The sequence below is a fragment of the Rhea americana genome, unplaced genomic scaffold, assembly GCF_003343005.1.
Source record: "Rhea americana isolate MKP2758 unplaced genomic scaffold, rheAme1 scaffold_142, whole genome shotgun sequence".
In the NCBI taxonomy this organism is placed as follows: domain Eukaryota; kingdom Metazoa; phylum Chordata; class Aves; order Rheiformes; family Rheidae; genus Rhea; species Rhea americana.
The window spans coordinates 1,307,600-1,333,744 of record NW_028185506.1 but is presented as its reverse complement, the minus strand read 5'-3'; the positions used below and the strand labels follow the sequence as shown (position 1 = coordinate 1,333,744).

The 26,145-nt window shown below is 38.8% G+C and overlaps 1 protein-coding gene across 1 annotated transcript in view; it reads left to right on the top strand.

Annotated features, from left to right (window-relative positions):
• Nucleotides 1–1,295: 1,295 nt before the first annotated feature.
• CRACR2A (calcium release activated channel regulator 2A) overlaps nucleotides 1,296–26,145 on the top strand; it is a 67,160-nt gene continuing 42,310 nt past the window's right edge. The window contains 5 exon segments of the mRNA XM_085298796.1: nucleotides 1,296–1,372; nucleotides 14,677–14,853; nucleotides 20,842–20,953; nucleotides 22,970–23,135; nucleotides 24,744–24,890. Coding sequence (XP_085154922.1) covers nucleotides 14,686–14,853; nucleotides 20,842–20,953; nucleotides 22,970–23,135; nucleotides 24,744–24,890 — 593 coding nt within the window. The 5' untranslated portion in view covers nucleotides 1,296–1,372; nucleotides 14,677–14,685.

The following is a 26,145-nucleotide window of genomic DNA, read 5'->3' as shown; positions in this document are numbered from 1 at the left end:
TTCTTCAGAAAAGCAAGTTATTTAATCTTCCATACTGAACATCARTTCATCTAGCTTTTCCAGCTTTGGACATAGCTTTGCTTTATCTCTGTTGTCTACTTGCTACACAGATTCTGGTGGCAGGCTTGAGCTTCTGGTTGTTTCACAGCATTTTTAGTGTTAACTGCAGCGTTCCTAAATTGCTCTTCAAAATCTTAATTGTCCTGTCTTACGATTTATGATTTTTTCTCCATTTTTCTTATTTTTAAACAACTACTTTCTAAATAGCTTTTTACCTGTAGTTGCTTCCTTTATACTGCCATTTAATCATGTATAATTGTGTGAAGCAGATAGTTTTGGAGGCAGTCTGTTTCATAGCCATTTGTGGCTATGTATGTACACTAAGCAGGTAATATAATACCTTTAATCATTATATATGTAACATGTTATATGCCTATAAACATCTTTATGCCACCTGCCATTATACTGGTATTTCAGCTGTCCCTTTTAATTTCCTTCTAAGTATTTCTCTGTTCATGGAGATGCCTATTTTGAAGTCAAATACAACTGAGTGAATTGCTCTAGCAAGTATGCTGGATTGGAATATATCATAAGGACCATGCCTTAAGAGCTCTTCTGATGTTGTGACATCTACAGTGATGAGAACTAAGCTGAGTTTTTTTCTCTTCTGAGGAGGGGAGGGTGAGTTCTCAGAGAATCTGCTCCCAGACGCAGACACAGCCTAGCACGACATTTTTCATTTTTTTTTTTCAAAATATAAAACTCTGAATCAATTGGATGTGAAGTCAGTTCTGTTGTCATCTTCTGTATGTGGGCAACTGGACTTGGGCCAGTTTGAGAAGCTGGCTCATTTCCATCAGCTGCACCTAAAGATCCTGTTGTGGACAAGCTGACCCACACTCCTTCAAACCCCTCTGCCATATGTTATTCAGGTTACATGGAGATAAGTCCACATGCCTCCCCCAGAAAGCCATTTGCCCTTAGTCCTGGCTGCAGGTGCAGCCGGGAACGGCAGTGCCTAGTGAAGTTCTCCTGGCTCTCCAATGTGACTCAGGGGCAGCTCTGGGTTGGCCCTTCTGAGCCAGAGGCAAACATAACCCCACACTTCACCGCACCGAGCTCCAAGCGTTGCCGGGGAGGCGGAGACTGGCGGGAGGAGGCCAGCTCACCGTGGTCCCACCCCCGCAGCACGGCGGGCCAGTAGTCGAAGATGCCACCCCCGCCCCAACAAAGTTTAGGAAGTTGTTTCGACCTTCCTCCGCTCTTACTGCAACACTAGCTGAGGCGCACACAGGGGAAGGCCGGCCACACTGGCCAGCCAGCAGGGCGGGTATTGTACCTTCTCCTGGGCACCTGCAGGGAGCGGCAGGAGGTGAGTTGGGGCCAGAAGATTCTGGGGAGGAGAGAGAAGATGGTGCAAAGCCAGATGCTCCTAACTGAGCTGCTGGTGGAAACACATCCGTGGCATCTGCTTTGCCCTTCTCTGCAGATCCAAGGTGTCTCAACAATGCTCTGCTCTTTCTCTGCACTATGCTGGTTGCAAGTTTTGCTTCCTGTGCAGGGCTGTCTGTGAGAGAACATCGCCTTGCAGGCGTCCTGGCAGGGCTTAGCAGATGCTGGCACCATGCCAGTGATAGCTGTTATCWTTGTATTTCCTGAGCCCAAGTGCTGAGTGATGTCTCTGCCCCTTCCTTTTGGAGTGGTGGCTGCTTTTACAGCAGGGCGGGAGGCATTTGCTGTGAGGGAGCTTAGAAGAGCTCGGAGGGGAGGCCAAATCACCCTGACTGGTCGCTCAGCTAGCACTGCYGAGCTGGCTGCAGTGCAGCCATAGTGAGGCAGTGTTTCTTCAGCCTCTGTGAGTGTTGGACACCACACTCGTAGGCCCTGACCCTTCTTGTTAACCCTAAGCTCACTCTTTTGCTGGAAGGCAGCAGGTTAGAGCCACAGTGGTCACCAGACCAGACCCCACTGTGGGACCCACTATGCCTTTTTCCCCTTCTCTGAATAGCTGTTACACCAACACTGGAATAAAATGAGGTGAGAAACTTGCATTCAGGAAGTTATCTAAGTATGCTGGAGTGTGAAATGTCATGGTTCCTTCTATATAAAGAACATTATAAAGGTGGTGCCCCAAAGTGCTGTAACTGATATTCTTCATAGTGGTTCTACAACAGTCCATATGTAGCTTCACACGGAGGCCAAATGAGTATCTGGGCAGGAACTCATTTCTGTCCTGGTTACTTTTGAAGCTGTCTAGCTGGTTTTTAGTGTACACTTCCTGCAAATGGAAAAGTTAATTGACTGAAGTTGTGGATGGTGACTGCCTTCAGGGTGGAGAAAAACCCAACAGCTGCTCACTGAAGCTGAAAGCGATACTGTTACTGATAGTTACAAAGACAATGCTTGTATTCCTTTACACTAATTTGATGTCAGTTTTACACTACTTGCCACCAGTGTGGTACTGATTCAGTTTTCTGTCTTTCTTGATATTGAACATTTTTTATAACTCCAAGTGATAGCTATAAAGGAACTTTTTGCTGCGAACACATTATTATATTTCTTAATATATTTAAGCAGTGTAGCAGATTTTGACTGCAGATAATGAAACTTGAGTACTGCTACAGTTGGGGAATGGTCTGATCCCTCTGTAATTCAACATTCTTAATCTTTAGTGATTCTTTCATCCAGAATAAGCACTCTGACTAATTTAACATAMTTTTCTACTTTCTTTTTGCAACTTTGTGTTTTTTAACATCAGTCTCCAAGTTAGTTTCACTTTTGCTTTTAGCTGGGTTGTATGAATTCTGGTATATTGGTAAAAGTTTATCAATTGTCTGTGAGATGTCCTAAGCACTCAGATATCTGGTCCCCAAACTTCTCACTTGGGACTTCAGTATTGTTCAACTTGAGAAGATAGCTATTACAGCCAAAAGAGTGAAAATTAAATGTCAGTCTTCTCTGTACTAAAGATAATTTATTAACAGAAAACACAGCTTACTAACAGGAAAAAAGATCAGTATTTCAACTACAAAGACCAGATGTATTTCTTGCAACTGATTAAATAGCAAAAGAGATTTAGGGCAATAGTAGTTAACAGTCTCCTAATCTGGAGGATTAGTCTACTAATCTATGGAGATTTAAATTCATTGTGAATGAAATGAAAGAGATGATATGTCTGGTTATGTTTAAGACACTTCTTCCCCTTTCTTCTATTGTGTTGTAGACTGGAAAAGATCTATAAAGAAAGTAGCAGAAGTTAATGCACTAGACAGTATTACTGTACAAGCTTTAATTGTGGTTTCCTCAGCCCACAAGATTTCTGTAGTGCTTATCAAAGTTTTCTCTCTTTTCGTCCTCATGTTTTCATTCACTGACAAATGATAAGCTCTCATGATTTTGCAGTTTTCCACTGCTCTCCCCTTGTCTGCCCAGCCAGTCACGTCATCATAGAAGGCTGTCAGATTGTTAAGCAGGATTTCCCCTTGGTGAATCCATGCTGACTACTCCTGATCACCTTCTTTTCCTCCATATGCTTGGAGATGACATCCAGAATGAGCCGTTCCATCACCTTTCCAGGGAAGGAGGTGAGGTTGACCAGCTTGTAGTTTCCTGGGTCCTCCTTCTTGCCCTTTTTGAAGACTGGAGTGACACTGGCTTTCTTCCAGTCCTCAGGAACCTCTGCTGTTCTCCACGACCTTTCAAAGGTGATGGAGAATGGCCTGGCAACAACATGTGCCAGCTCCCTTGGTACTTGCGGGGGCATCACATCAGGGCCCATGGATCTGTGGATGTCAGCTTTGCCTAAATGATCTCTAACCTATCAGCCACAACAAAAGGAAAGTCTTCCTTTCTCCAGACTTGCTCTCTTGTCTCCAGAGTCTGGGATTCCTGAGGGCTGCCCTTAGCAGTGAAGACTGAAGCAAAGGCAGCATTCAGTAACTCTGCCTTCCCTGTATCCTTCGTCACCAAGGCCCCCACCCCATACAGCAGTGGGCCCACCCTCTCCCTGGTCTTCCTCTTGCTACCATTGTATTTGAAGAAGCCCTTCTTGTTATCCTGGACATCCCTTGCCAGATTTAATTCCAAATGGACCTTCCTTGTTGCATCCTTGCCTACTCTGGCAACATTCCTCCCATGTGGCCTGTCCCCTCTTCCACCTTCTGTGTACTTCTTTCTTCTGTTTGGGTTTTGCTAGGAGCTCCTTGCTCATCCATGCAGGTCTCCTGCCTGCCATGCTGGACTTCCTGCTCAAAGGGATGCACCGCTCTTGAGCTTGGAGGAAGTGATGCTTGAATAGTAGCCAGGTCTCTTGGACTTCWGCTTCCTTCTCTTCCTTCTAAGGCCTTAACCCATAGGCTTCCTCCAAGTAGGTCCATGAAGAGGCCAAAGCCTGCTCTCCTGAAGCCCAGRGTTGTGATGCTACTTATTGCCTTGCTTCCTCCATGCAGAATCCTGAATTCCACTGTCTCATGGTCACTGCAGCCAAGGGTGCCTCCAACCTTCACRTCTCTAACCAGTCCTTCTTTGTTTGTTAGTATATCATGCAGCAGTGCACCCCTTCTCATTGACTGCTCAACTACCTGTGTCAAAAGGTTATCACTGATGCTGTGCAGGAGCCTCCTGGACTGTTTACGCCTAGCTGTGTTGTCCTTCCAGCAGATATCAGGGTGGTAGAAGTCCCCCATGTGAACCAGTGCCTGCAATTGTGAGGCTACTTCCAGCTGTCTGTAAAAGGCCTCATCGACTTCATTTTCCTGATCTTGTTSGTGAACACTGTCAATTCTGCTGACAGTATTAGAGAATTTTTTAAAGCTCTAATAAGAGTCAACAGAATTGTTTGCATGACCAAATAATATTTGTTAACCATTTTATATTTATAAAATACTAAATTCTCATATTTTCTTATCTGCAACCTGTCTGGTAAGTGTGGAGACAGAAGTAACTTTTGTTCCTGCAAAGTTATGGGATAAATGATAATCTTCATTTAAGTAGCAGATGATAGAGAAAAAGGTTTTTGCTTTCAGATATCAGTAATTATGAGTCAGGCTGTGCTCTTGATCCTTTGCTGATGTTGGTAGGAATCTTTCTATTAATTTCAGGAGAGCTGAATTTCAGTGATCCAAAGGCAGCAGAGAACAGCAGATGGTGCTGTCTTCAGTATAATAACTATTAAGCCCAAGTATTACTTTATTTTTTAATGATGTAATCACTCCTTCTTTACATCAAAACTGAAGAAACTATGCAGGCATAAAAGTAATATTAAAAGAAGTTACTTCATGGAGTTGAATAATGTCGATATGTTAACATAACTAAGTGTAACAATAGTGACTGCTACCTTTATATTTAAATTTCACCCATTTCTACCTCATCTGTATTAATATATTACTTTTTGTTGTCTTATAGTTTTTACAAAGAACAAGATCATCAGGTAAGCTAGCCTAAACTCTGGATAGACTGTGCCATGTTTCATGTTTCAGGAAGTCATACTAGTGATATGGAGTTAATACACTGTTATCTTTAGAATGGGTGACTTTTATTCCAGCAGGCAATGTTAAGGCATATCTATGGCTAGGAAGTGTTACTGATCTGCTGCACTACAATGGAACTTCCCCCTGCCATAATCCTTGGAAGGGTGAGTTTGCATTTGTTTATGAATCTAGCAATTCTAACCTGGGCATTTAATAGATGGGTTCCCGTGCCAAGCTGCAGATTAAAAGCCACTATGATACGTTTTCTGCCTCTACCACAAGAAAGATGCCCCTTTTGTATAGCAACTACACAAAGAACTCTTTCCTTTTCTTTCTTTTTTTTTTCCCCTTTAGTAAGAAGAATTTTTTGTGACCCTTAAAATTAATGACTGAGACATTAAGGATGGTATCATGCAATGTGACTGAGCAGAATTAACAGCTTTCTTCTGCCCAAAGTGGCAGCCCTAGTCTGTTCTCTCTTCCCTGCTTCCAACCACATAGTCTTTGTGCTGTGGCTTTAGGCCATGATACTTCTCTGACATGGTGAGCTCATTCAGCTTACTTAACCAGCAGAAAATGATGTGCTATTCTTACCTTTCTGGGGTAGTTCTTTCCCACATTTAGTAAGTTGAATCAGCAAAGGGTCAGATAAACAAAGTAGAGGCTAGCTTACTGGGAGTTCTATCCCATATGCCGCACTTAGTCACTGTCACATTTATTGTGCTCCATGTCTCAGTCTAATATCTATTTGACTTCCTTCTCATGCTCTTCTTCTGCTATACCGCTATTATATATTTGCCCTGTTGTGTCACAGACTGCTCCTTGCTCTGATATCTCCTTTTTACCAGACAAGAATGATTGATTAGCCATACTATTACACAGTGGGAAGATACCATGTTGCTGAGCTGTGGCCAGGGTGCAGGCTCCCTTGAAGGGCCTGTGATCTCCAGGGAACCTGGCCAAAAGATATTTACCCTACCTGGAGCCACATGCTATAGCCCTTTTTTCTCAGATGACTTGTCTTCTCTCTTCTGTGCAAAGTCTTAGAGGATGTCAGGAATGTTGAACAGTCTTGCTGAAGAACTTTTGTTAGTTAGCATGGAGTGCAGCATAATGGAGGCAGGGATCCTGCATAATTGCAAGAACTAGGTTTTGACCAGCTGACTCACAAATGAGGAAGTTGTATTTCCACTTGAAAATAATGATGACTTAAATTACAATTAAGAAGCCAAAATAATGCATTTCTAATTGTGTTGCAAAGGTTGCTTTTTGTAGAACTATACAGAATGAAGTACACTAAACCTTCCAATCATGGATAATGCATAATGGTTGAAAGACGTAACATACTAGAAGTAGAATGTATGTTAGATTTCAAGTAATTTCAAACCAATTTTTTGTTGGTTTTGGTGCAAAGAAAACATTTTAGTTTTCATTCAGAAGTTGTTACAGTTTTAGTGATGATCTTTGGAGGAGGCAGAATGTTTCAAGATTTTTTTTTGTAAAAATGATGTACTTTACACCTCTTTTCAAATGTTTATGTTGACTAGATTTCATTAGCTGAAAGTGGCTCCATATAGCAGCAGGTCATTATGAAATCCTGAAAGATAAGTCAATTGAAAGGAAAGTATTTAATTTACCAAAATATTTTCCAGGACTTCAATTCAGAGGTGGTCTGTTCTCAAAGCAAATAATTTGTCAACAGATAATACTTTCTGCAAGAACATCGTATTACAGATTACATTGTTCTTTAGTAGAATGATGTATTTTAATGATTTGCATTTACTTTCAATGCTGGGGACAATGAAACACAGTAAATTGTGCAGTCAAGTAAAGGCAATTGACTGTTGTTTTCACCCTGCTTGGAATGTGTTCTGTGTGTTGTAGGGTCCTCCTTCTTGATAGTAGGTTTTGCTTAAATCATAATCTCAAATAACATTTTCTATTTTGGAAAGAAGTCAAAGAAATGGTGAAATAGGATATATTGATTATGCAACTGATAATGTAACTACCGTTTACATGCTAACATTTACAAAAACAATGCTGCAGCCACAAATGTTAGCCAATGTCATTGCCCAGAGTAAGTAACTAGCATGTGTTTTTATGCAATAAGGTTTTACTGAGGGGTTAGAGCGCTAGAGAGGAACATAGGGGAATACACACACACTTACACCACCATCCTGCTTGAATGTTTGACAGGTCGAAGGTTTCCTGAAGAGTCAAGGTTCCTGCAACAGGTAGGCAGGGAAGGAACAAGAGAGGGGGAAAACATCTTTTTGAAGAAAATGTCCTTGAATCAGGCAGTAAGACCAAGTGAAGGGAAAGAAGGAGAGCCTGGGTCCTTGAAACAGGCAGAGGCAGCAGGCAGGGTGCTCACAGCACTGGTGATCCCAAGATTATTCTACAATAGTGATTTCCAGAAAACCTATTGTCTGTTACTAGCAATGGCAGTACTGTTCTTACTGAGTCACTGGGCAACGCAATCATTCCATCTGATAGTTTCCCTAGTAGTGTACTGGAACAGAGTTTGATTATTCTTAGTTAGACTTTCCACTACAAGTAGGTATGGTGCCATACTTACTTTAATGTAATATTGTATCAAGAAACAAGAGGATTAGGGCTCCTGAATTACTGGGAAAAGATTATTGATGCTTCTTGTGCCTTTTTAATTCCCTACATAAGCAGAATATTTGGGTTCCCAGCATGACAAAGACACTTCTTAAATACATTAAAAAGGAAGCTTCTGAAGCAATGAAGCAAGTGGAAAAGGTGCATTTCCACTAAAAGTCTAACCACTTAGAGAAGTTTTTTTTTTTCCTCAAGGAGCTTAACAGCACTTAGGAGGTTCTTTTAACATCATGGTGCCTCTTCAGTATTATCCCCAAGAGCTGCTAATATTTAGGCACCAAAAATGAGAGAAGAGAGTCCTGGAAGGTGAGTGAGAGGTTCTGTGATTATAGCTGCCTGTACATTAGTTATTAGTGTCTCCATATAGAAGGAGCAGACTGAAGGTTAGATAAACCTGCTAGCTATCTTTTGTTACTTTTGTTACTTCTTGATATCTACATTTTGCCCCATGGACAATTTTGTTTACTGCTTCCATAGAGGCTGTACAGACAGCTTTCTTCTCTGTCTGTGTGGGAAGCTGACATCTGAGAAATACAAATTTTCTTCCAAACCCAGTGAAAGCTAATTGTTTGGATGTAGATGTTAAAAATAAAAAAGCTTAATAAGGATGAGATCTACAGTTGGAGAGCTGAGATCCCGCATGATCATGCACAGAAGAGAGGTAGTATCTTTCTATAAGGCTTGGATTTGTAGGTTGAGGCCCGCATCTAGGGGCAAAGCCAAGTGAGGAGTAAGGCACTGTACCACTCTATGAAGTCCTCTCTAGCCACATTTGGAATCATTACTGCTGTCACTTTTAGCATCTCTTCTGTTTTCTCCTGTATTTTCCAAATACATTGTGGAGAATGTGCTTCTAATATATAGCCTGTTTTTCTTCCTTGTTCTTTAGTTTTAAGTCTTTTCTTTTCTTTAACCAGTTATCTGAAAAATGAGTAATTCCATTTATATGGTTGCCATGTCAGTATTTATAACCCACAAACTCATCTCCCAAGCCTTTTCTCTCCTTAATTTCTGCTTCTCTCTCTTTCTTATACTGATGTAAATCAGAAATAATTTTATGGAAATCTACAGAGCTATCACAGTATAAATGAAGCTTTGAGTATGTGTCTTGCAGAACACTGAAGCAGACAAACATAATTGTCCCCTTCGGCTTTAAAATTTACAATCAGGGCTGGCTGAAGAATTTCTACTAAGTCTATTTTAAAACAGAATTTGGATGTCCAACTCAAATTCACTCACAAGACAGGAATTTCTATATACTTAAAAATTTCCTTTTTTACACAAGTGGATGCACAATTCCTTCCCTGCATGCCTTAGCTGCTCCCTTAAAATTATCTTCATGGCACATTGCTTTCTGACTGTCCTGTTGTCCTTCATAGGAACTCCATCCTGCCTGAGAATTCTCCCCTTCACAGTTAAACTCCCCCACCTACGTTGTACTGTCTCCTAACATGAACAAGATTGTGCATCATGAAAGAAGCTACCTGGTCAGTGAATTCAGACTATGAAGAAAGGAAGCTGTTAGGACACACTTGCATGGTTTTGCTTGAAAAATCAAATTTAGTTGGAGAAATGAAAGTCACGTTCTTCATCTTGTTAAGTTTAGGTATTCATATATATGGTTAAGTCAGACTTAATAATGCTTTTGTGAATGCTTAAATGGTAATTGTTTTAGTCAATAGAGGAAAAATAGGGATTTTTTCAAGTGCATGGCTTTGTGTCTTTGATAGTTGTTACAAATACAGAACTTGGATTTCTGTCTTGAGCTCAAAAAAATCACTTAAAATGGCTAAAATGATTTTGAGGTCCACTAGTGTTGTCTTCTTTCTTGAAGGACTTGCTACTTTTTTTTAAATGGGCCTAACACTGGGCTAATCAATCTGTATCCAGGCAGGTAAGTAAATGATCTGATTTCAGAGAATAATGAAAACCAACCTTCTTTCAGTAACTTGGGAAAAGGAATAATGAGAAAAAAATTGCCCTTTTTCTGTGAGAACTATTTATTTTTGAAGTGATTCTTTATAAATTATTCATAGATTCGGACAGAATCATAGAATCTCCAAGGTGTTGAGGTTGGAACAGAGATCTGGAGATTATCTAGTCCAACTTCCTCACTCAAAGCATTGTCAACTAGAGGAGGTTGCTCAGGGCCAGGGTTGCTCAACAGTTGGAGTTGAATATCTCCAAGAATGGAGACTCCTCAACATCTCTGGGCAACTTGTTCCAGTTTTTGACCACCCTCACAGTACAAAAGTTTTTTCTTATCTTTTCATCTGTCTTTCAGAGATATTGAGCAACTGAATAACCTTTGAATTACAATTAGAGTTCAAATAAAAAGAAAATTAAAAATAATGTCCTAAGAAAATATATACTGAAACTCAAAAGTCTGCATCACATTGCTAACTAAATAATTGGATGATACTGGTGTCTTCATATCTTTTTCTTTTTCTTTCTTTTTTTTCCTTTTTTTTTCAGTGAGCCATATAACATTTCATAATCTTTTTTCTCTTTTTTATGTATAAGTGTTGAAAAGTCTTGAAGTTAAACTTTAGGACAAAAAGTGTCTACCTATTGTGGAACAGRGAGAAGCTAAAAAAATTCTTTATTGAAATACAGAGACTCAGAAATGGGAATACAAGTAGAATAGCTTCATATGTTTTTAACAATCAAAATGAGGGAGAGTAAGATTGTCACAATACGTAACTTCTGAAATCTGTGGATCAGCACTGCTATGTAACTCTAATGTTTGATGATTTATGGCACACTAGACTGGAAAATCATGATGGATCAAAATGTCAGTTGGAATATTGGCAGTGACCTGCCTTTTGAAAATCAGTCCAAAAATGCCTCATGATTAACCAGCTGTAAGAAAACTCATAAAGCTCACAACCTTTGCTAAGTATTAATTGGAGCTATGCTTGTTTACATCAGCTCATGGTATGACCTATTTTTACATGATGCTATGTTTGTAGTTAAAAGAATGGATATTAAAGATGTTAACATACAGTTTTCAAATTGTAAACAGTTGATTTTCTCTATCAGATGGATGAGCAGATGAAGCTACTTTTATTATTTAGAACTGACCTTGGAATAATTACAGTGGTGCTCCAGTAATGGGGTAAATTGCAATTTTAATCTTTCATGTTATTACCAGGATTTGCAAGGTATCAGCACACTTTAGGGATTAAAACAAACTGTACTAGCTGTGGAAGCAGGTCTAATGATTAAGAATATTAATGCGTGCTCTAATTTAATTTCCTGCTATATTTAAGATAGTGGGTGACTTCTGCTTGTAGTGTAGCAAGTTTTACRGTGTGTGTGAAAGGTGGGGCAACTTCTAAGAAGGTGAGGCTCCTGTAATGCACGTAATTTTATTTTGTGGTATAGAATTATTTAGAAAGTATGGTGACGTTTTCTGAATCATATCTGTGCTGTTTGCTAAACGTAAATAACTTTATCAAACAGTGCAYAGTGGCTCTTTGTTCCACCATTTTTTATTCTGTCTTTATTCTTCTTTCACATGCAATTGACTGTTAGTTGAATAGTCATTTTTTTACTTAAGAAAGTCTATGCTCCTGTGCACAAATACAGGGACTGGCAACATTTACTACAGTGATTAGCTTAGAAAATTCCTGCAGTTGTGGCCTTTCAAGAAATTGCTGAAGTTTGAAAAAGAAAAATTTGATGATTATCTAAAACCTTAGGCTTGTGAGTCAGAGCTTGTCAAGACCATCTTTAGGCTGCACTTATCCCACTGAATTTTGGTATCTTTGAACCTAATTTAACGTTAGTGTCACTGGTAAGTTGAAATTGGTGGTCTAATTTTGATTACCTCTTACACAGTGTCAGTCAAGAATTTACTTTATAAGTGAAATTTTAGCAGTGTAAAAGCAAAATGAAAGGAGAATCTGATCCAGATAATACTGCCGCAGTCTGAATGTGGCTTGCTGGGACAAAGTAAAGATTCATCCAGCTCATATACTGTTTCCAAGACTGGCTAATATTGGAAACTTTGGGAAAAGGATTAAGAAACAGAGCAATGACAGAGTGATCTTTCCCTTAGTATAACTTTCTAGTTGACGATTGTTAACAGACTTTCTGAGCTAGAAATTTTCTAGCTAGAAAAGAAAGGGCAGTTGTAATAGCCAAATGCCCCCTCTTATGTCTGCAATATTTTCCTGTGTCGGAAGAGAACAAGGCTTCAGACATGTCTCCTTGTCCTCGTGTGTGTGACATGGGACTTTGAATTAGGAACCCACAGTACCACTTCAGAGCCCTGAGAATCCTCAATAGATTCACCGCAGCGTACCTTAGATTCTTTGTTTTTTCTCTGCTGTCTTTCCAGGTTTGTTTAAGGTAACTATCAAAAGGTAGTTGTATGTTACCTATATGGGATATATGTTAAATGTCCCATTATATAATCTTATCCTACATGGTGCAAGATATCTCTCTTCTGTAGCTTGTAGCCTTTCGGTGCGATACTGTTACATGTTTTGGCATTTATGTAACAAACATGGTGAAACACACAGGGCCCCTGAGTGGGCCCTCAAAATGATAGCATTTACTAGCCACGTTCATTTTTCAGGGCCTGCTTGGGTGTATCAGCACAAGTTGTCTGAGAAGCTTACGGTGACTTTTTGGGTGTAGAGTTCAGTGAGCACCACTGGAGGGATCACACACTAATGAAATGAATGTTGTGCAATGCCAGAAGGTTGCATACATACTCAGGAAAAATATCTTTATTCAAATAGTTGGTATCTGTGTTTATAGAGTATGCCTGACTGTACTACATGAAAACTGAAGTAAGGCCTGTTACGAGAGGAAGTTTCTTAAAATAGAATGGCATTGTATATGGCCATCAGTAGCTTTCTCTTAAAATGGTATTGCTGTTTTTTTTTTTTGTTTGTTTGTTTGTTTTTTTGTTTTTGTTTTTTTTTTTAAATCTGCTCTGCCATGTGATGACTGTCTTGGGCAATGGTAGAGTTTAGAGGTCTGCCATAGGAAGGATTTTGACAATTGAGTTCTGTGGTTATGAAACACCTTATTTCAGCTTTGGAGAGTATTTGAACTACAGTCCTGGGATGATCAGAGTTGCAAGAGAGAAAGAGAGAGAGAAGAAAAAAAAATTCCAAGAACTGTGTGCTCACCTACATGGGAAAGAGCCCTAGAGCTAGATTATTATATGCTAAATTTACCTACATTTGCAGATATTCTCCAAATAGAGTTTCAAAGTGCTTGAGTGATTTGCTCATCTAAATCACAAGATGAATTGAAGTCAATGGCACTATCCTGTATACAGTGCTTTTGTACTTACCTACAACATGGAAAGTTCATACACTTGGAACAATCTGACATGGACCAGCTAGTAGAGAAATCACTTTATAGAAAGTCAGAACTAAATGGAAAACCACTGAAAAMCAGAAGCATGAGAAACTGTACATCTAGGAAGTTAGGGAAAAATAACCCTAGGCACCAGTACAAGCTGGGGGCTGACCTTCTGGAGAGCAGCTCTGCAGAGAAAGACCTGGGAGTGCTGGTGGATGACAGACTGACCATGAGCCAGCAATGTGCCCTTGTGGCCAAGAAGGCCAATGGTCTCCTGGGGTGCATTAGGAAGAAGAGTGCTGCCAGCAGGTCGAGGGAGGTGATCCTGCCCCTCTACTCAGCCCTGGTGAGGCCACACCTGGAGTACTGTGTCCAGTTCTGGGCTCCCCAGGACAAGAGAGACATGGAGCTACTGCAGAGAGTCCAGCGTAGGGCTACAAAGATGATCAGAGGGCTGGAGCATCTGCCCTATGAGGAATGGCTGTGAGTGCTGGGCCTGTTTAGCTTGGGGAAGAGAAGGCTGGTAATAGAGAGAGGTAATATAAATTTTCACCAAGACTCTTTTGGAGGATGATTGTACTCCTTCATGGGTGAAAGTCAAAGCCCTAGCTGATGAGGGTGAATCTAAATAAATATTTCAGAATTGCATAATCCATTCTCTTTCTCTAAATTTTATTTAATTAATTTAAAGAATATGATTCATCAGGCTCCCTCAGTCATCCATTATCTTCCATTCATTAGTTATCATATGGATGTGCTGTATTCCAAGCACTGGATACAAATTGTGATATAGGGTATTAAGATGATCACAGTCAAAAGGATACCACCTGAGTGCTTGTTGTGTCTTTAAATTGTTTTTTAATTTTGCGTGTATTTCTTGTGTTTTCTTTTTGTTCACATTAACGAATTGTCTATATTTCTCATTAAATTGGTTGATTTTRCTTTGAGATTCCTCTTCAGAGCTAGTTTTGTCTTCCTCTCCTTTCTCCAGACTCTCCCTCCTGATTTACTCTCTCATTTGAAGTGTCATTACTCCAGACTGTTAAAGGCAAGCATATTCAGAAAGCTTTTTCTTCTAGGCTTTTGTGGCTAGAAGAAGCTTCTTCTAGGCTTTAGTGGCTAGTCAAAGAGATGGTTGTGTGGAATGCATCATTGAGAAGGTCTGATTTGCTCTTTTTCTTATCTTCCATGCACAGGTTTCAGATTAGAGTTTGTGAGTAAATGGGATAGTGGCATTCCAGAATAGTCCTGTGACCAGACTCTGACAATGGACAGAACACAAGGAAATTGTGCCAGTTGTGTGTCCCCAGGAGATGCAGAGAGGAGCAGGACTGGAGAACAGGACCCAGAACAGACTGTATTGGGAAAAGCAAAGGAGTTCTTTCAGATATGTGATCTGGAAGGCAAAGGCTTCATCACTCRTCAAGATATGCAGGTAAAGCAAAATTGACTATGTAAAATAGTACAATGAGAGAAGCTCTTAATGGCCTCAGAAAGTTGAGACCAATTAACTTAGAGTTAGAAATCATAATATCACTTTGATAACTTTAAATATATATTTAGTATATGAAATAAGCATTGAAGTCTTACATAATCCTTACATTTTTTTYCCCACATACAAAGCCATGAATAAATGGAAAATCAAAGTAACCACAATTCAAAAGAATGCCCCAGGAATTTAATTCAATTTTTGTTGAGAAAGAGCACATTCATTACTCCAGCAAATTTATTACTTTGTGATTTGCCCCAATGTCATGAATATATTCAGTCCATGCATTTTCTCCTACTGTTTTTTTTCAGCAAAAGAATAGGTAAACAAAGTCATTCACTTTGTTTTTACCTGTTAAACAATGTTAAACTTGGAGTTTGATCACATGTAGGAGGTATAGGAGAACAGTATTTTAGTATTTCAGTGTTCACAAAAATCCTACCAAATTATTCTTAAAATAATTATAGCATTTTAGGGGCCAAATCCAGAGTTGCTGAAGCTGTTGCTGAAAAAAGCCATCACACAAAAAAAATCTTTTGGATTAACTGAAAACAGGATTGGGATCTTATTGTAGAAATTACAAAATGATTTAACCTAGTATGTGGAAGAAAATGAAAACTTACTCATGCTTGACATGCAAAGCATCATTTCATTCTGTTAATTCATTCTCAGTTTAGGAATAATGGGTGAAATAAAATTGGAGAACAGTAGCAAAAATAGGTTTAGGGAGCATGGAGCAAAATAAATTCAACTCAGACTACTACCAGCTGATGTATCTAAAATAAAACTTAGAATCCTTCCATATCTTCAGAAGCAAAGGTGCATCTGCGTGTAGAAAAACAGGACTGAAACGGTAACTGCCCATGTTGGAAGAGCAAAAATGCAGTAAATGCTCTGATTACTAGCCTTCAAGAGCCTTCTGTCCCTTACTAGCCCTCAAGAGCTTTGTGTGTGTTGCTGAGTTTTGTGATGGCCTGTGTTAATCTGCAAAGTTGAAAACATAAAGATGTTTTCAACATTTGATCTCACCATGAGTTTTTATTTTTTTTTAACCATAGCTGACAACCATACCTGACAACGTTGGTATAGTAGTAAGTGTCTGATTCATTTAATACAGAAATAAGGATACACAGAGCACTGCAAAAGATATTACTTTGTGTTTCCTTTTATTTCTTGCTGATCTGATTAAAGAAAAATATTTCAAATGCAAACCTACTGAGATACTGGGGTTGTCATTCTTGGAGTCAAAACCTGAGCAAGTCAGGAGTAATTCAACTGAAATCCATGCAGTTCCACTAGGAAAAAAATAGAGGGAGACCCATCTCCATTTGATTTTACAGTCAAATGTAAATTTACAGTGACTGTGAATAAAAACATACAAAATCTGGAAAATTATAAACCAAAGTCTTTTTTATTAATTACAACAATTCAGTAAGCCTGATCTTTTGAAATCAGTAGCAGCTTTTTCATCTCCATCATAATTCAGTAGTGGACTAATAGAAATTTAGGTAAGCATGAGTGATGATCTACAATGTTTTCTAATGATTTGTTATCCAAAAGGCTTGCCATCCCTGCAGCCGGTGTTTGAACATGACCTCTCTGGTCTCTTTGATTTTCTGGTTCCTGAATGCACTGCTGTATCTGTGCCATTGTGTTGGCTACTGAGCAAGGATGTCACYTTTCTCCCAGCCACAGAAGCATGGCCTTACTAGCAAAATGCTTATTATTGTCAGAATGAACTGAAAGACTATGAAGGCCCTGTGTGGGTTCAGTAGTTGTTGCTTCAAAAGAAATCTGATCTGACCTTTGCTCAGAGCACAGCTTCATTGAGGAAGCATTTTAGGCTATATCAAAGTTGAATATGCTGTGGAAATATGCTTAGTTTTCACAACTGAGAACCTGGTTCTAAATGAGCTCTGTTGTAAGTTATCCGTGTATCAGTCTAATTACAGTATACAGCTATAAGCTGTGGATTTGCAATATGTGCAGTTTTGTTTTGTAGCTTTAATTGAACAAGTACTGCAGCAAAAGTTAATGACAGGAGCAAACAGCAGGGCTGGTTGCTCTGCAAGGGACAGCTTGCTGGAAGCTGAGGGTGATAACACAATGGACAGAGACAGTGGCCTTGCTAGTAAGGGCGCAGTGCCATGGTACCCAAGTGAGGTGAGCAGAGCAGGTCTGGTGTTGGTAACCAGGGTCAGACACAGTCCAGTGATTGCCAGGCAAGTACATTGTCGCAAGACAGGTCTGAGACCCAGCTGGGCAGYCAGCCTACAGGTCAAGGTACTGGTCTGGATCAACAGGGGCCATGGCTAAGCACAGGCATGGCTGTGACACAGCAAGAGCTGTAGCTTAGGCAGGAGCCTAATGGTAATAGTTCAACTTAAAGCAGCTCCAAAAGGAATGAGGTCRGTCCTTGCTGAAGCTTCCCTGCAGTGCTGTTTGGGACTGCTCCATCCAAGGTCACCAGATGAAGAGGGTTGCCCTCAGCTGTGCTGTCTCTGTTACCCTGGCAGTCAAACCTATAGGAGGGGGTATGCGCTCAGGTCCCTCATGGTTGTTTGGAATGATCATATCACTAATAGAGCTAGCTTCACGCTCTGCTTAGAAAAGGATACACAGATAAATTTAATGGGTATGATATGTAAAAATAATGATACTCTGTATTGAACAGCTGAACAGTAGAAATATACTGTTACAGTTATTCAGTATACATGATTTGGATGACTTGCTAACTGCAGTCTTTGTATTTCAGGCATGAATTTGAAGTCAGTGTAGTTGATTTTCATTGTGGTTTTTCATGAGGTTCAATCCCTATGACAAAGACATAATCACTCAAGTAAATCTTTTTTTTTTTTTTTTTTTTTTTTTTTTTTTTAAAAGATATTTTTTTTTTTTTTTTTTTTTTTTTTTTTTCTGTACTGCTTACTGTTAATGAGGCAATACTTTAAATATGGAATGCTAACATTAAGCTTTTAAATCCTTAGTTGTATACTTGATCTGAGGGCTGATTTTCAATGGGGAGTGCAGAGTATCTAAAATTTATAGTAAATAGTAAATCTTATATTAAAGATTTACTCCTGTCTGATTATACCATGCTCTTTATTTTGAGATTATGTTAATACTGCTTGTTTATAATTTTTCATTTAATTTCAAAATTTTATTTTATGTCAAACATGCTCAATTTTCAAACAAACAAAAGGTTTTCCAAACTTTCAAGAGGGAAAATTCTACCTGATATTTGAAATCACAGCTTTGCATTTGGGCCTTGATGTTATCATGAGTAATAGGGATTAGTTTTGTTTTATTTTAGTGCACAAAGTACAGTAGGGTTCAGTTCTTTTATCTGTTTGACCTCTGTATTTTTATTTAGCAGAGTAAAAGCTTGTTATTGTCAGTTAAGTAAGACTAGATGTCATTAAAGCACAGAGATGGAATAGGTAGGAATGCTGATAAATTCTCTTTAAGTACTTTTTGGATATAAGTTTTTTTCCTTCCTTTGTTATGAACCTCATGTTGGACGGAACTATATGTTTTTACAGTAAGTTCAAGACGAACAAGTAAACAAAACCTCACATATGAGATCAAGAATAACATTTTGTTTCCATAACAAAAACTTCTTTAAATTTTTTTTGATTAATAAAAAACAGAGGTTGGGAAAACTTTGACTTAATCTTACAACAATGCCAGCTGCGGCCCCAGACCTGTACTTATCAGGTCCAGTAATTAATCCTCAGAGAATTTAAAGGAGCAAAACATTGCTGTATTCTTCAAAATCTCCTATTTTCATATTTATTCAAGGAAATAGATGTGACTACATCATTTCCTGTGGTGTTTTGCATTGCAAATTTAGTATGCAAATTTGGTTCAGAATTTGAACTCTACAGTAGGGTGCTGAAGCTGTAACTGGAAAAGCATATATTTATGTGGCAGGACTGGTCTATATGGTCCCAGCTGCTTCTTTCTTCCTCTACCTCACTCACTCCATACTGCCACAGCTGTATATGAGCTGCATGGTGAACCAAATACCACATCCTGGTAAAAGTATGTTTTTTTAATCTCAATCTAGTTTGCAGCAGGGTTCACAAGGAGTTGTTCTGGAAGAGCAGGTGGTTCCATGTATGTGTGTGACACTGTGACAGGAAGGGGCAAGTATATTTGCCTGTACCAGGACTCAAGAAGCACTCATCCAGCAATTTTGAAAGATCTGTTAGTGGGAGGAGAGTTTCTGTTTTTCTAAAAGTAAAAGGAGTAGTGTCTGAACACCTCTCTCATCATTGCAATGTAGGCTATAAGAAGTTTACAAAAGAAGCCAACAAAATAAAATTTTCCATTTTAATCTAAGTAATTAAAATCTAAAGTTTTGGGAAGATGAGTTTGCTTAGATGAGACATTGATGATAACTCAGGTCTATCTTTGGTGATTTGATTTATACTGAATGCAGATCTGTTAGTGGGAGGAGRGTTTYTGTTTTTCTAAAAGTAAAAGGAGTAGTGTCTGAACACCTCTCTCATCATTGCAATGTAGGCTATAAGAAGTTTACAAAAGAAGCCAACAAAATAAAATTTTCCATTTTAATCTAAGTAATTAAAATCTAAAGTTTTGGGAAGATGAGTTTGCTTAGATGAGACATTGATGATAACTCAGGTCTATCTTTGGTGATTTGATTTATACTGAGTGCAAATCATGTTTCCTTCGTTTTTTGGAAGCAGACAGCAATGGACAATTACCCTACTCAGAAATTCCCTCTGGGCCATTCCAGATAGTTTTGTGCTCTAGAAGTTCTATCACTCTTTCTAAGATCATGTTCAGAATTCTTTTTACTTTTCTTCTCTTCAACTCATACAGACTTATAATTTATATCCTAATCTGCAGGCATCTGCAACCAGGGAAATCCTGGTTGCTACACTCAGCCCATGCTTGGCCTACTACATGGCCTGCTATCTTGGATGGTAGTTTCTGTTGTTCTTGGATCAAAAGAGGTTCTGCTGACCTAGAGTCTTTTCTTCCAGTGAGAAAAATCAGCTCTTTTGGTCCAACAAATTTTATCAAGCTATTAGCTTGCCATTTTTAGATACAATATATTATATGTACAATAGGGTTCAAGGAGGGGATTAAGGGATTAGCTAGTAAAGCAGAGAACTTCCTTCCTTGGCTGAGGAAGGGTTTTATTCCTTACAGTGAGTGCTGTCTCCCAGAGTGCATTCTTGCTAGTCTAGTTGTCTGCTGCTCCGGCATTCTCCTATTTCTGTGAATCTTTCTCTATCATTAAAAGAAGGACAGTAAAATCATTAGGGCCATATTTAGAGAGTAATGTTTTCTCTTCTTTTACCTGTCTGTAGGTTCTCAGAAAAAAAGTTATTTTGCAGAGCTGGTTTCATAAAGTATGGTCCTTCCTGTGTGAGTCCACTGCATTTCAAAGTAGACAGATATGAACTAAGCAGTAGGTTTGCTCCTTGGACTGTGTAGCTTCCTTAGATTTGTTTTATTTGGTTTGCACATTCTAAAGCTGATTTAATAAGAGAATATACCTTTTATAATGTTCACGTTTAGGAAATCTCCTGAATGACCTCATAATGACAACGGAACTGGATTTACAAACCTACTGGCAGATTTATCCAGCTGCATGATAACCAAGGCATTTTGCCAGCATGTTGATAGTCCACTTCGAATTATAACTCTTCCCTGTGGGCTGGAATCCAAGTCACCTGCTTCCAGAGAGAATGTTCTTACTCTTATATCAGAAAGGATTCTCTGGCAAATCTCCCTCAGTTGATATTGTTTCACTCTTTGTGATGTATTTAAATATTCACTCTGGGAAACAAGAGCACCTATCCTTCTGTATTATGGAGATTATTTTCTTGTTCTATAAATTATAAAACTGTCCTCTTATCCTGTAATAGCGGTGAAGTTGCAGCATATTTTTCATTCCAGAGACTGCATCATGAGTTACCTCTTAGCCTGGAAGAACTTGAAAAAGTTTTTGTTACGTTGGATGCTGATGGCAATGGCTCACTTACCCCAAAGGAGTTCACCACAGGATTCAGTGAGTTTGCAAAGCATATCTCCTATATAGAGCTTTATTCATTTTCTTTACTCTTACCTCAATAAAGAAGCATTATTTCTTAAGGGTACAGGTAAGATACACACAGGGAGCCAGATTATTCTCCAGATATAGCAGGTCTATATTACAGACAAAAGAAGTGGTCAAATTATGTCTATAGGAATCCATTCTGATCAGAGGGCTTTCTCTCCCATATAAGACAGAAAGTCATGGCACAATATGAAACATATGATGTGGCAATCTGAATCATAGCTCTTCTGACCTGTCAAGCAGAACTATGAAGAAATTTTGGAAAGTTTTCCTTTGGGTAAAAAGTCAGGTCTTTTATTTGGTATTTTGTAAGGCCTGATACGAAAAAAACCCATGAAATTATTACATGAAATACCTTTTGGCAGGGTTAATATGTGCCAAGAATGGTCTAAATCGGTAATACTACTGCTATACATACTGTGAGAATGGTTTCTACAACACATTAGTATTTCAAGGGATGCTACTTCATTTCAAAACAAACAAGGTGAGGCAATTGCTAGTACTGTATGGTGCAAATCTACGTATAAGGAAGTTCTTTGTGACTGCTTGCTTTGCAACAGTGCTCTTACCATCATGTTCCCTGTTTCTGTGAAAGGGTTGTTTTCTCCACAACGGTGAGGTTTCAGATAAGATGTACAGTGTTAGTGAGGCTGATTGCTCAAAAGGTTTACCCAGAATCAATTTTCATAGAATCATAGAATCAGTAAGGTTGGAAGGGACCTCTGGAGATCATCTAGTCCAACCTCCCTGCTCAGGCAGGGTCACCTAGAGCATGTTAGACAGGGTTGCATCCAGGCAGGTTTTGAATATCTCCAGAGAAGGAGACTCCACAACCTCTCTGGGAAACCTGTTCCAGGGCTCTGGCACTCTCAAAGGGCAGAAGTTCTTCATCATATTCAGGTGGAACTTCCTGTGTTTCAGTTTTTGCCCATTGCCTTTGTCCTGTCGCACAGGGCAACTGAAAAGAGTTTGTCCCCATCCCCTTGACACCCTCCCTTCAGGTGCTTGTACACATTGATAAGATCCTCCCTCAGTCTGCTCTTCCCCAAGCTAAACAGGCCCACCTCTCGCAGCCATTCCTCGTAGTGCAGATGTTCCAGTCCTTTGATCATCTTTGTAGCCCCATGCTGGACTCTCTGCAGTAGCTCCATGTCTCTCTTGTCCTGGGGAGCCCAGAACTGGACACAGTACTCCAGGTGTGGCCTCACCAGGGCTGAGTAGAGGGGCAGGATCACCTCCCTCGACCTGCTGGCAACACTCTTCCTAATGCACCCCAGGAGACCATTGGCCTTCTTGGCCACAAGGGCACATTGCTGGCTCATGGTCAGTCTGTCATCCACCAGCACTCCCAGGTCTTTCTCTGCAGAGCTGCTCTCCAGAAGGTCAGCCTCCAGCTTATAATTTTGTTCTTAAAGTWTAGCTCTGCTGGCTATATTACAAACATCAGATTTGATCATTTTCTCTAGAAAAGTTTATCTTCCATGTGTGAATTATAACATTTAAATTCTACAAATAGGACCTTCATTTTTGTTTACGAATCACCAATAATTAGACATTTYTGTTCTCTCATGTCCCATCTCTCCCATTTTAGGGCTTGTTCAAAGAAAGAATAATCTTGTTAAGGAATATACTCTAATCTCTAATCCTAATTAAATTTGCTCTTATTTTAAAATGAAATGATGTATTACTGCTTTTTTTCATAACTAAATTATACATATTTCATAGATAAATGAAGTTTATTTTGGTAAGTTACTAGTCTGTGCAAAACCAAAAAGTTCTTTCCTGTTATTCTTTCTTACCACATCATTTTTAGGGAAAAAATCTCTTTTCCTGTAAGCACTGAGGGTGTTTCCCTTCCTCTGAAATTTCATTTGATCTTGGGTGTATTGCTGTTAAATAATATTGTTTCTTATATTGACATCTGATAGTTCTAAACAACTTTTAACGTATGTAATTTCTAATTCTTAGGCCAGTTTCTTTTGGGGCAGATGACTTTAAAGAAAGAGATACAGGAATCAGAAGGTGAAACAACCTGCATACCTAAATGGGAAGAGAGTACGAGTGATGATGAGGATGAAGAACAGGAGTTCTCAAATCTGATGGACCGACTTGGAGCTAAAAAGATTTTAGAAGAGTGAGTCTTCTCAGAAGCAATAGCAGATTGCATGATCTTTTATGATTCATATTTATGGTTTGATTTTAATGAAATTCAAGTTAAAAGTTAGGAATCAAGGCCATTCAGTAACATACTGATTCTTTAAAAATGAATTTTCTTGGTTGCCAAAGATTTTGATAAAGTGTCATTCTACCTGAAACTACCAAGAGCAATGCTCTTGCACCCCAGGCATGTGAAGTGTGCCAGTGCCATATGACAGCAATACTACCAGAACACTGGGTATTATAGTTTTTGAACATAGATAATTACTGATACATACTTGAGAATCCACAGATGCCACTGATATGAGCTAAATAATGCATGGTAACCACTTTCTTGGCAAGGACTGCATTTAAAGTTTACCAGTTAATCATAAACAAGAGTGGGTTCTCCCTTTTTTTGTACCTTTTTTCTCCTCCACACATAATTGTGTGTTGTGAGTGCTATGATAGTGTCCATCTCTTTCAGGACCAGGATGACTCACTCTTCTAGGTGCTATATAAACACAGAATTAGAAAAACATACACTGTTCTATGAGCTTACCATGTGTTGGTGTGACATTCATTGTTTAGTCACTGTGAGTGTTTAAAATCAAGGAAAGTATAGGGGCAAAAATGAGAGAGAATCTGGGTAGATAATGATAATGTCTAAGAAAGGCATCAGTGTTCCTCATTGTGAAACAGAAATACTCAAAAGCACTTCTGTTGGCCAGACTGCCTGCTATAAGCAAGAGTTAACTGGCAGCCATCCTGAAATATTATCATTATGAAAAGATTTTTATCTCTTACTTTTTCTATCCTCATCCTCCTTTGTCCTTTAAATGTAGCATTCTCTGCTGGCTAGGTTCAGCCTACAGAGAATGAGGTGAGACTGAGTCAGGACAAAACAAAGAAAAGAAGGGGATTTTGGCAAAGTTTTATAGCCCATTACCATTCACAATAGAACATCTTTTTCCAGTGTCTGCTGAACATGTTGGAAGCAGAACATTCTGTTTTTRCATCTTTAAATTAAAGTTTTAAAGATGTCATGTTTTGATTTCTTTTAGCAGTCCGCTGTGGAATTAAAATAAGTTGAAAATGAAAATAGACACTAAAAATGTGTTTTATGGACATGTCTAAGTAACTTAGGAGGCTGAACCACATTCATTTCTCATGAGAAAGTGTTTTTGATTAGCTTGCCCTCTGCCCCTTGTCCCCTGGAACTGGTGAGAACTTCTTTACTTCTGACAGGAGTGATGTGACTATGCAGTGTATCACATTTGTCTCCTTGCTTCTCCATCCCCAATGAGATGAAGTGTATGATAGGCAATCACCAAAAATGCAGCTCCTGTGATACCCTACAAGCATGGTCAGACCTTACGATGAGTTTTTTGGAATAAATGCAAAGAGAAGGAAAGTCCTTTCCATCAATTGCCACTCACCTCATCCTTTCCAAATCTGAGTCTTTTTAAGTAGCCCATATTTTTATTTAGCCTTGTGTTCTGACTTTTGATACTCTGAAGCTTCCATTGAGTTACTAGGGTGCTGCGAACATATTCTGTAGCCTGAGAAACTCTCTTAACAAATCCTTTCTAATCTCTTCTTCCAGTGAGAATGATGTGAAACAGCTTTGGTTGCAGCTGAGAAAAGATGAACCTCATTTACTTTCCAATTTTGAAGAGTTCCTGACTAGAATTTTTTCCCAATTCCATGAAGCAGATGATGAAAAGAATGAGTTGGAAAGTGCTCTAAAAAAGTTAGTACCTCTCTTTGTTGGGCTATCTTACATACTGTGCACCTTAGAAATAAACAAGCCATCTCAATGGAGAATTGAGGTAACAAGAGTTACTCCAATACAAAATTTTATCTGTAATAAAGAGTACCAGTAAAATTTCTAATAATGGTTGAAATTAGCTTCTCTTTTCCTATTAACAAATTGTGTTGATTGAACATCTTTGCAGATGTCTACTATTTCATTGCCATTTTAAGATGATATTAAGCAACTCACATCTAGTTAGAATAAAACATTGGATTCCAAAGGAGTATCAGATTTACCAGTAAATCTAGTAAATTGTCTGTGTGCTTTGCAACCACTGCATGCAGAATCACTGTAGACCCAGATTAACTAGTCAGTGAAATGAGATTTACAGCTGCTTTAAGATGTTAAATCAGCACAAAGTACAGATACAAGTGAAAACGCAAGTAAAGAAATATATTAAAAATATATACATATCCAGTATAATAAAACAATGTCAATAGTATGAAAACAAATATATGAAAATAAATAGGTCACCTATAWATGCAGTTATCTAATAGAAAAAAGTAGTGATCCTCAATATAAATTGAATGCAAAATGATGCTTACAGTTGAAGTACCACTGTGTTTTTGTTACAAAGAGTCATTTCTGAATTCCAGGTACTTATAGATCTGGAACCTTTTGCTCTTTCAGGGTGATACTTCAGTATTTTTATTCTCACACTGCGAGTGCCTTTCCTGGGAAAATGTGAGCAAAACTTGTACACTTACATGTGAGAAAGAGTGAGATATGCTACTTTTGTAACTTTCCTTAAGTCATTTTTCTGTGAGAAGTTTTAGTACTCTTGTGGTATAYGGTACGAAACTGCAAGCATACTTAGACCTTCAGTATACTTACATTAGCCTTTTTCTCTGCTCTGGTAAAATTTCTTGCAATATTTTAGAATCACAGAAGCAGCCTTCAGACTGGTTTGATACATTGTACCAGGTTTGAACAATCTGCTGTGATAACATTGCTCTGCAGCTGTATATTGGTGCTATCAAAAGGTACTGCATTTGAATGTATTGAGCATGGTCAATAAAACCAACTGGTTCTATACCAGTAGTAGAATTTCCATCTAAGTCTACAAGGTTGATTGTAAGCCTTCAAAGGCAGGCAGCCAGCTGGAAAGAACCRAGTGATAGTTAAGGCTCTGTGCTGTGCTAGAGATTATTAGTGACCACAAATGTGGGGAATTTGAGTTTTTGTTGTTGTT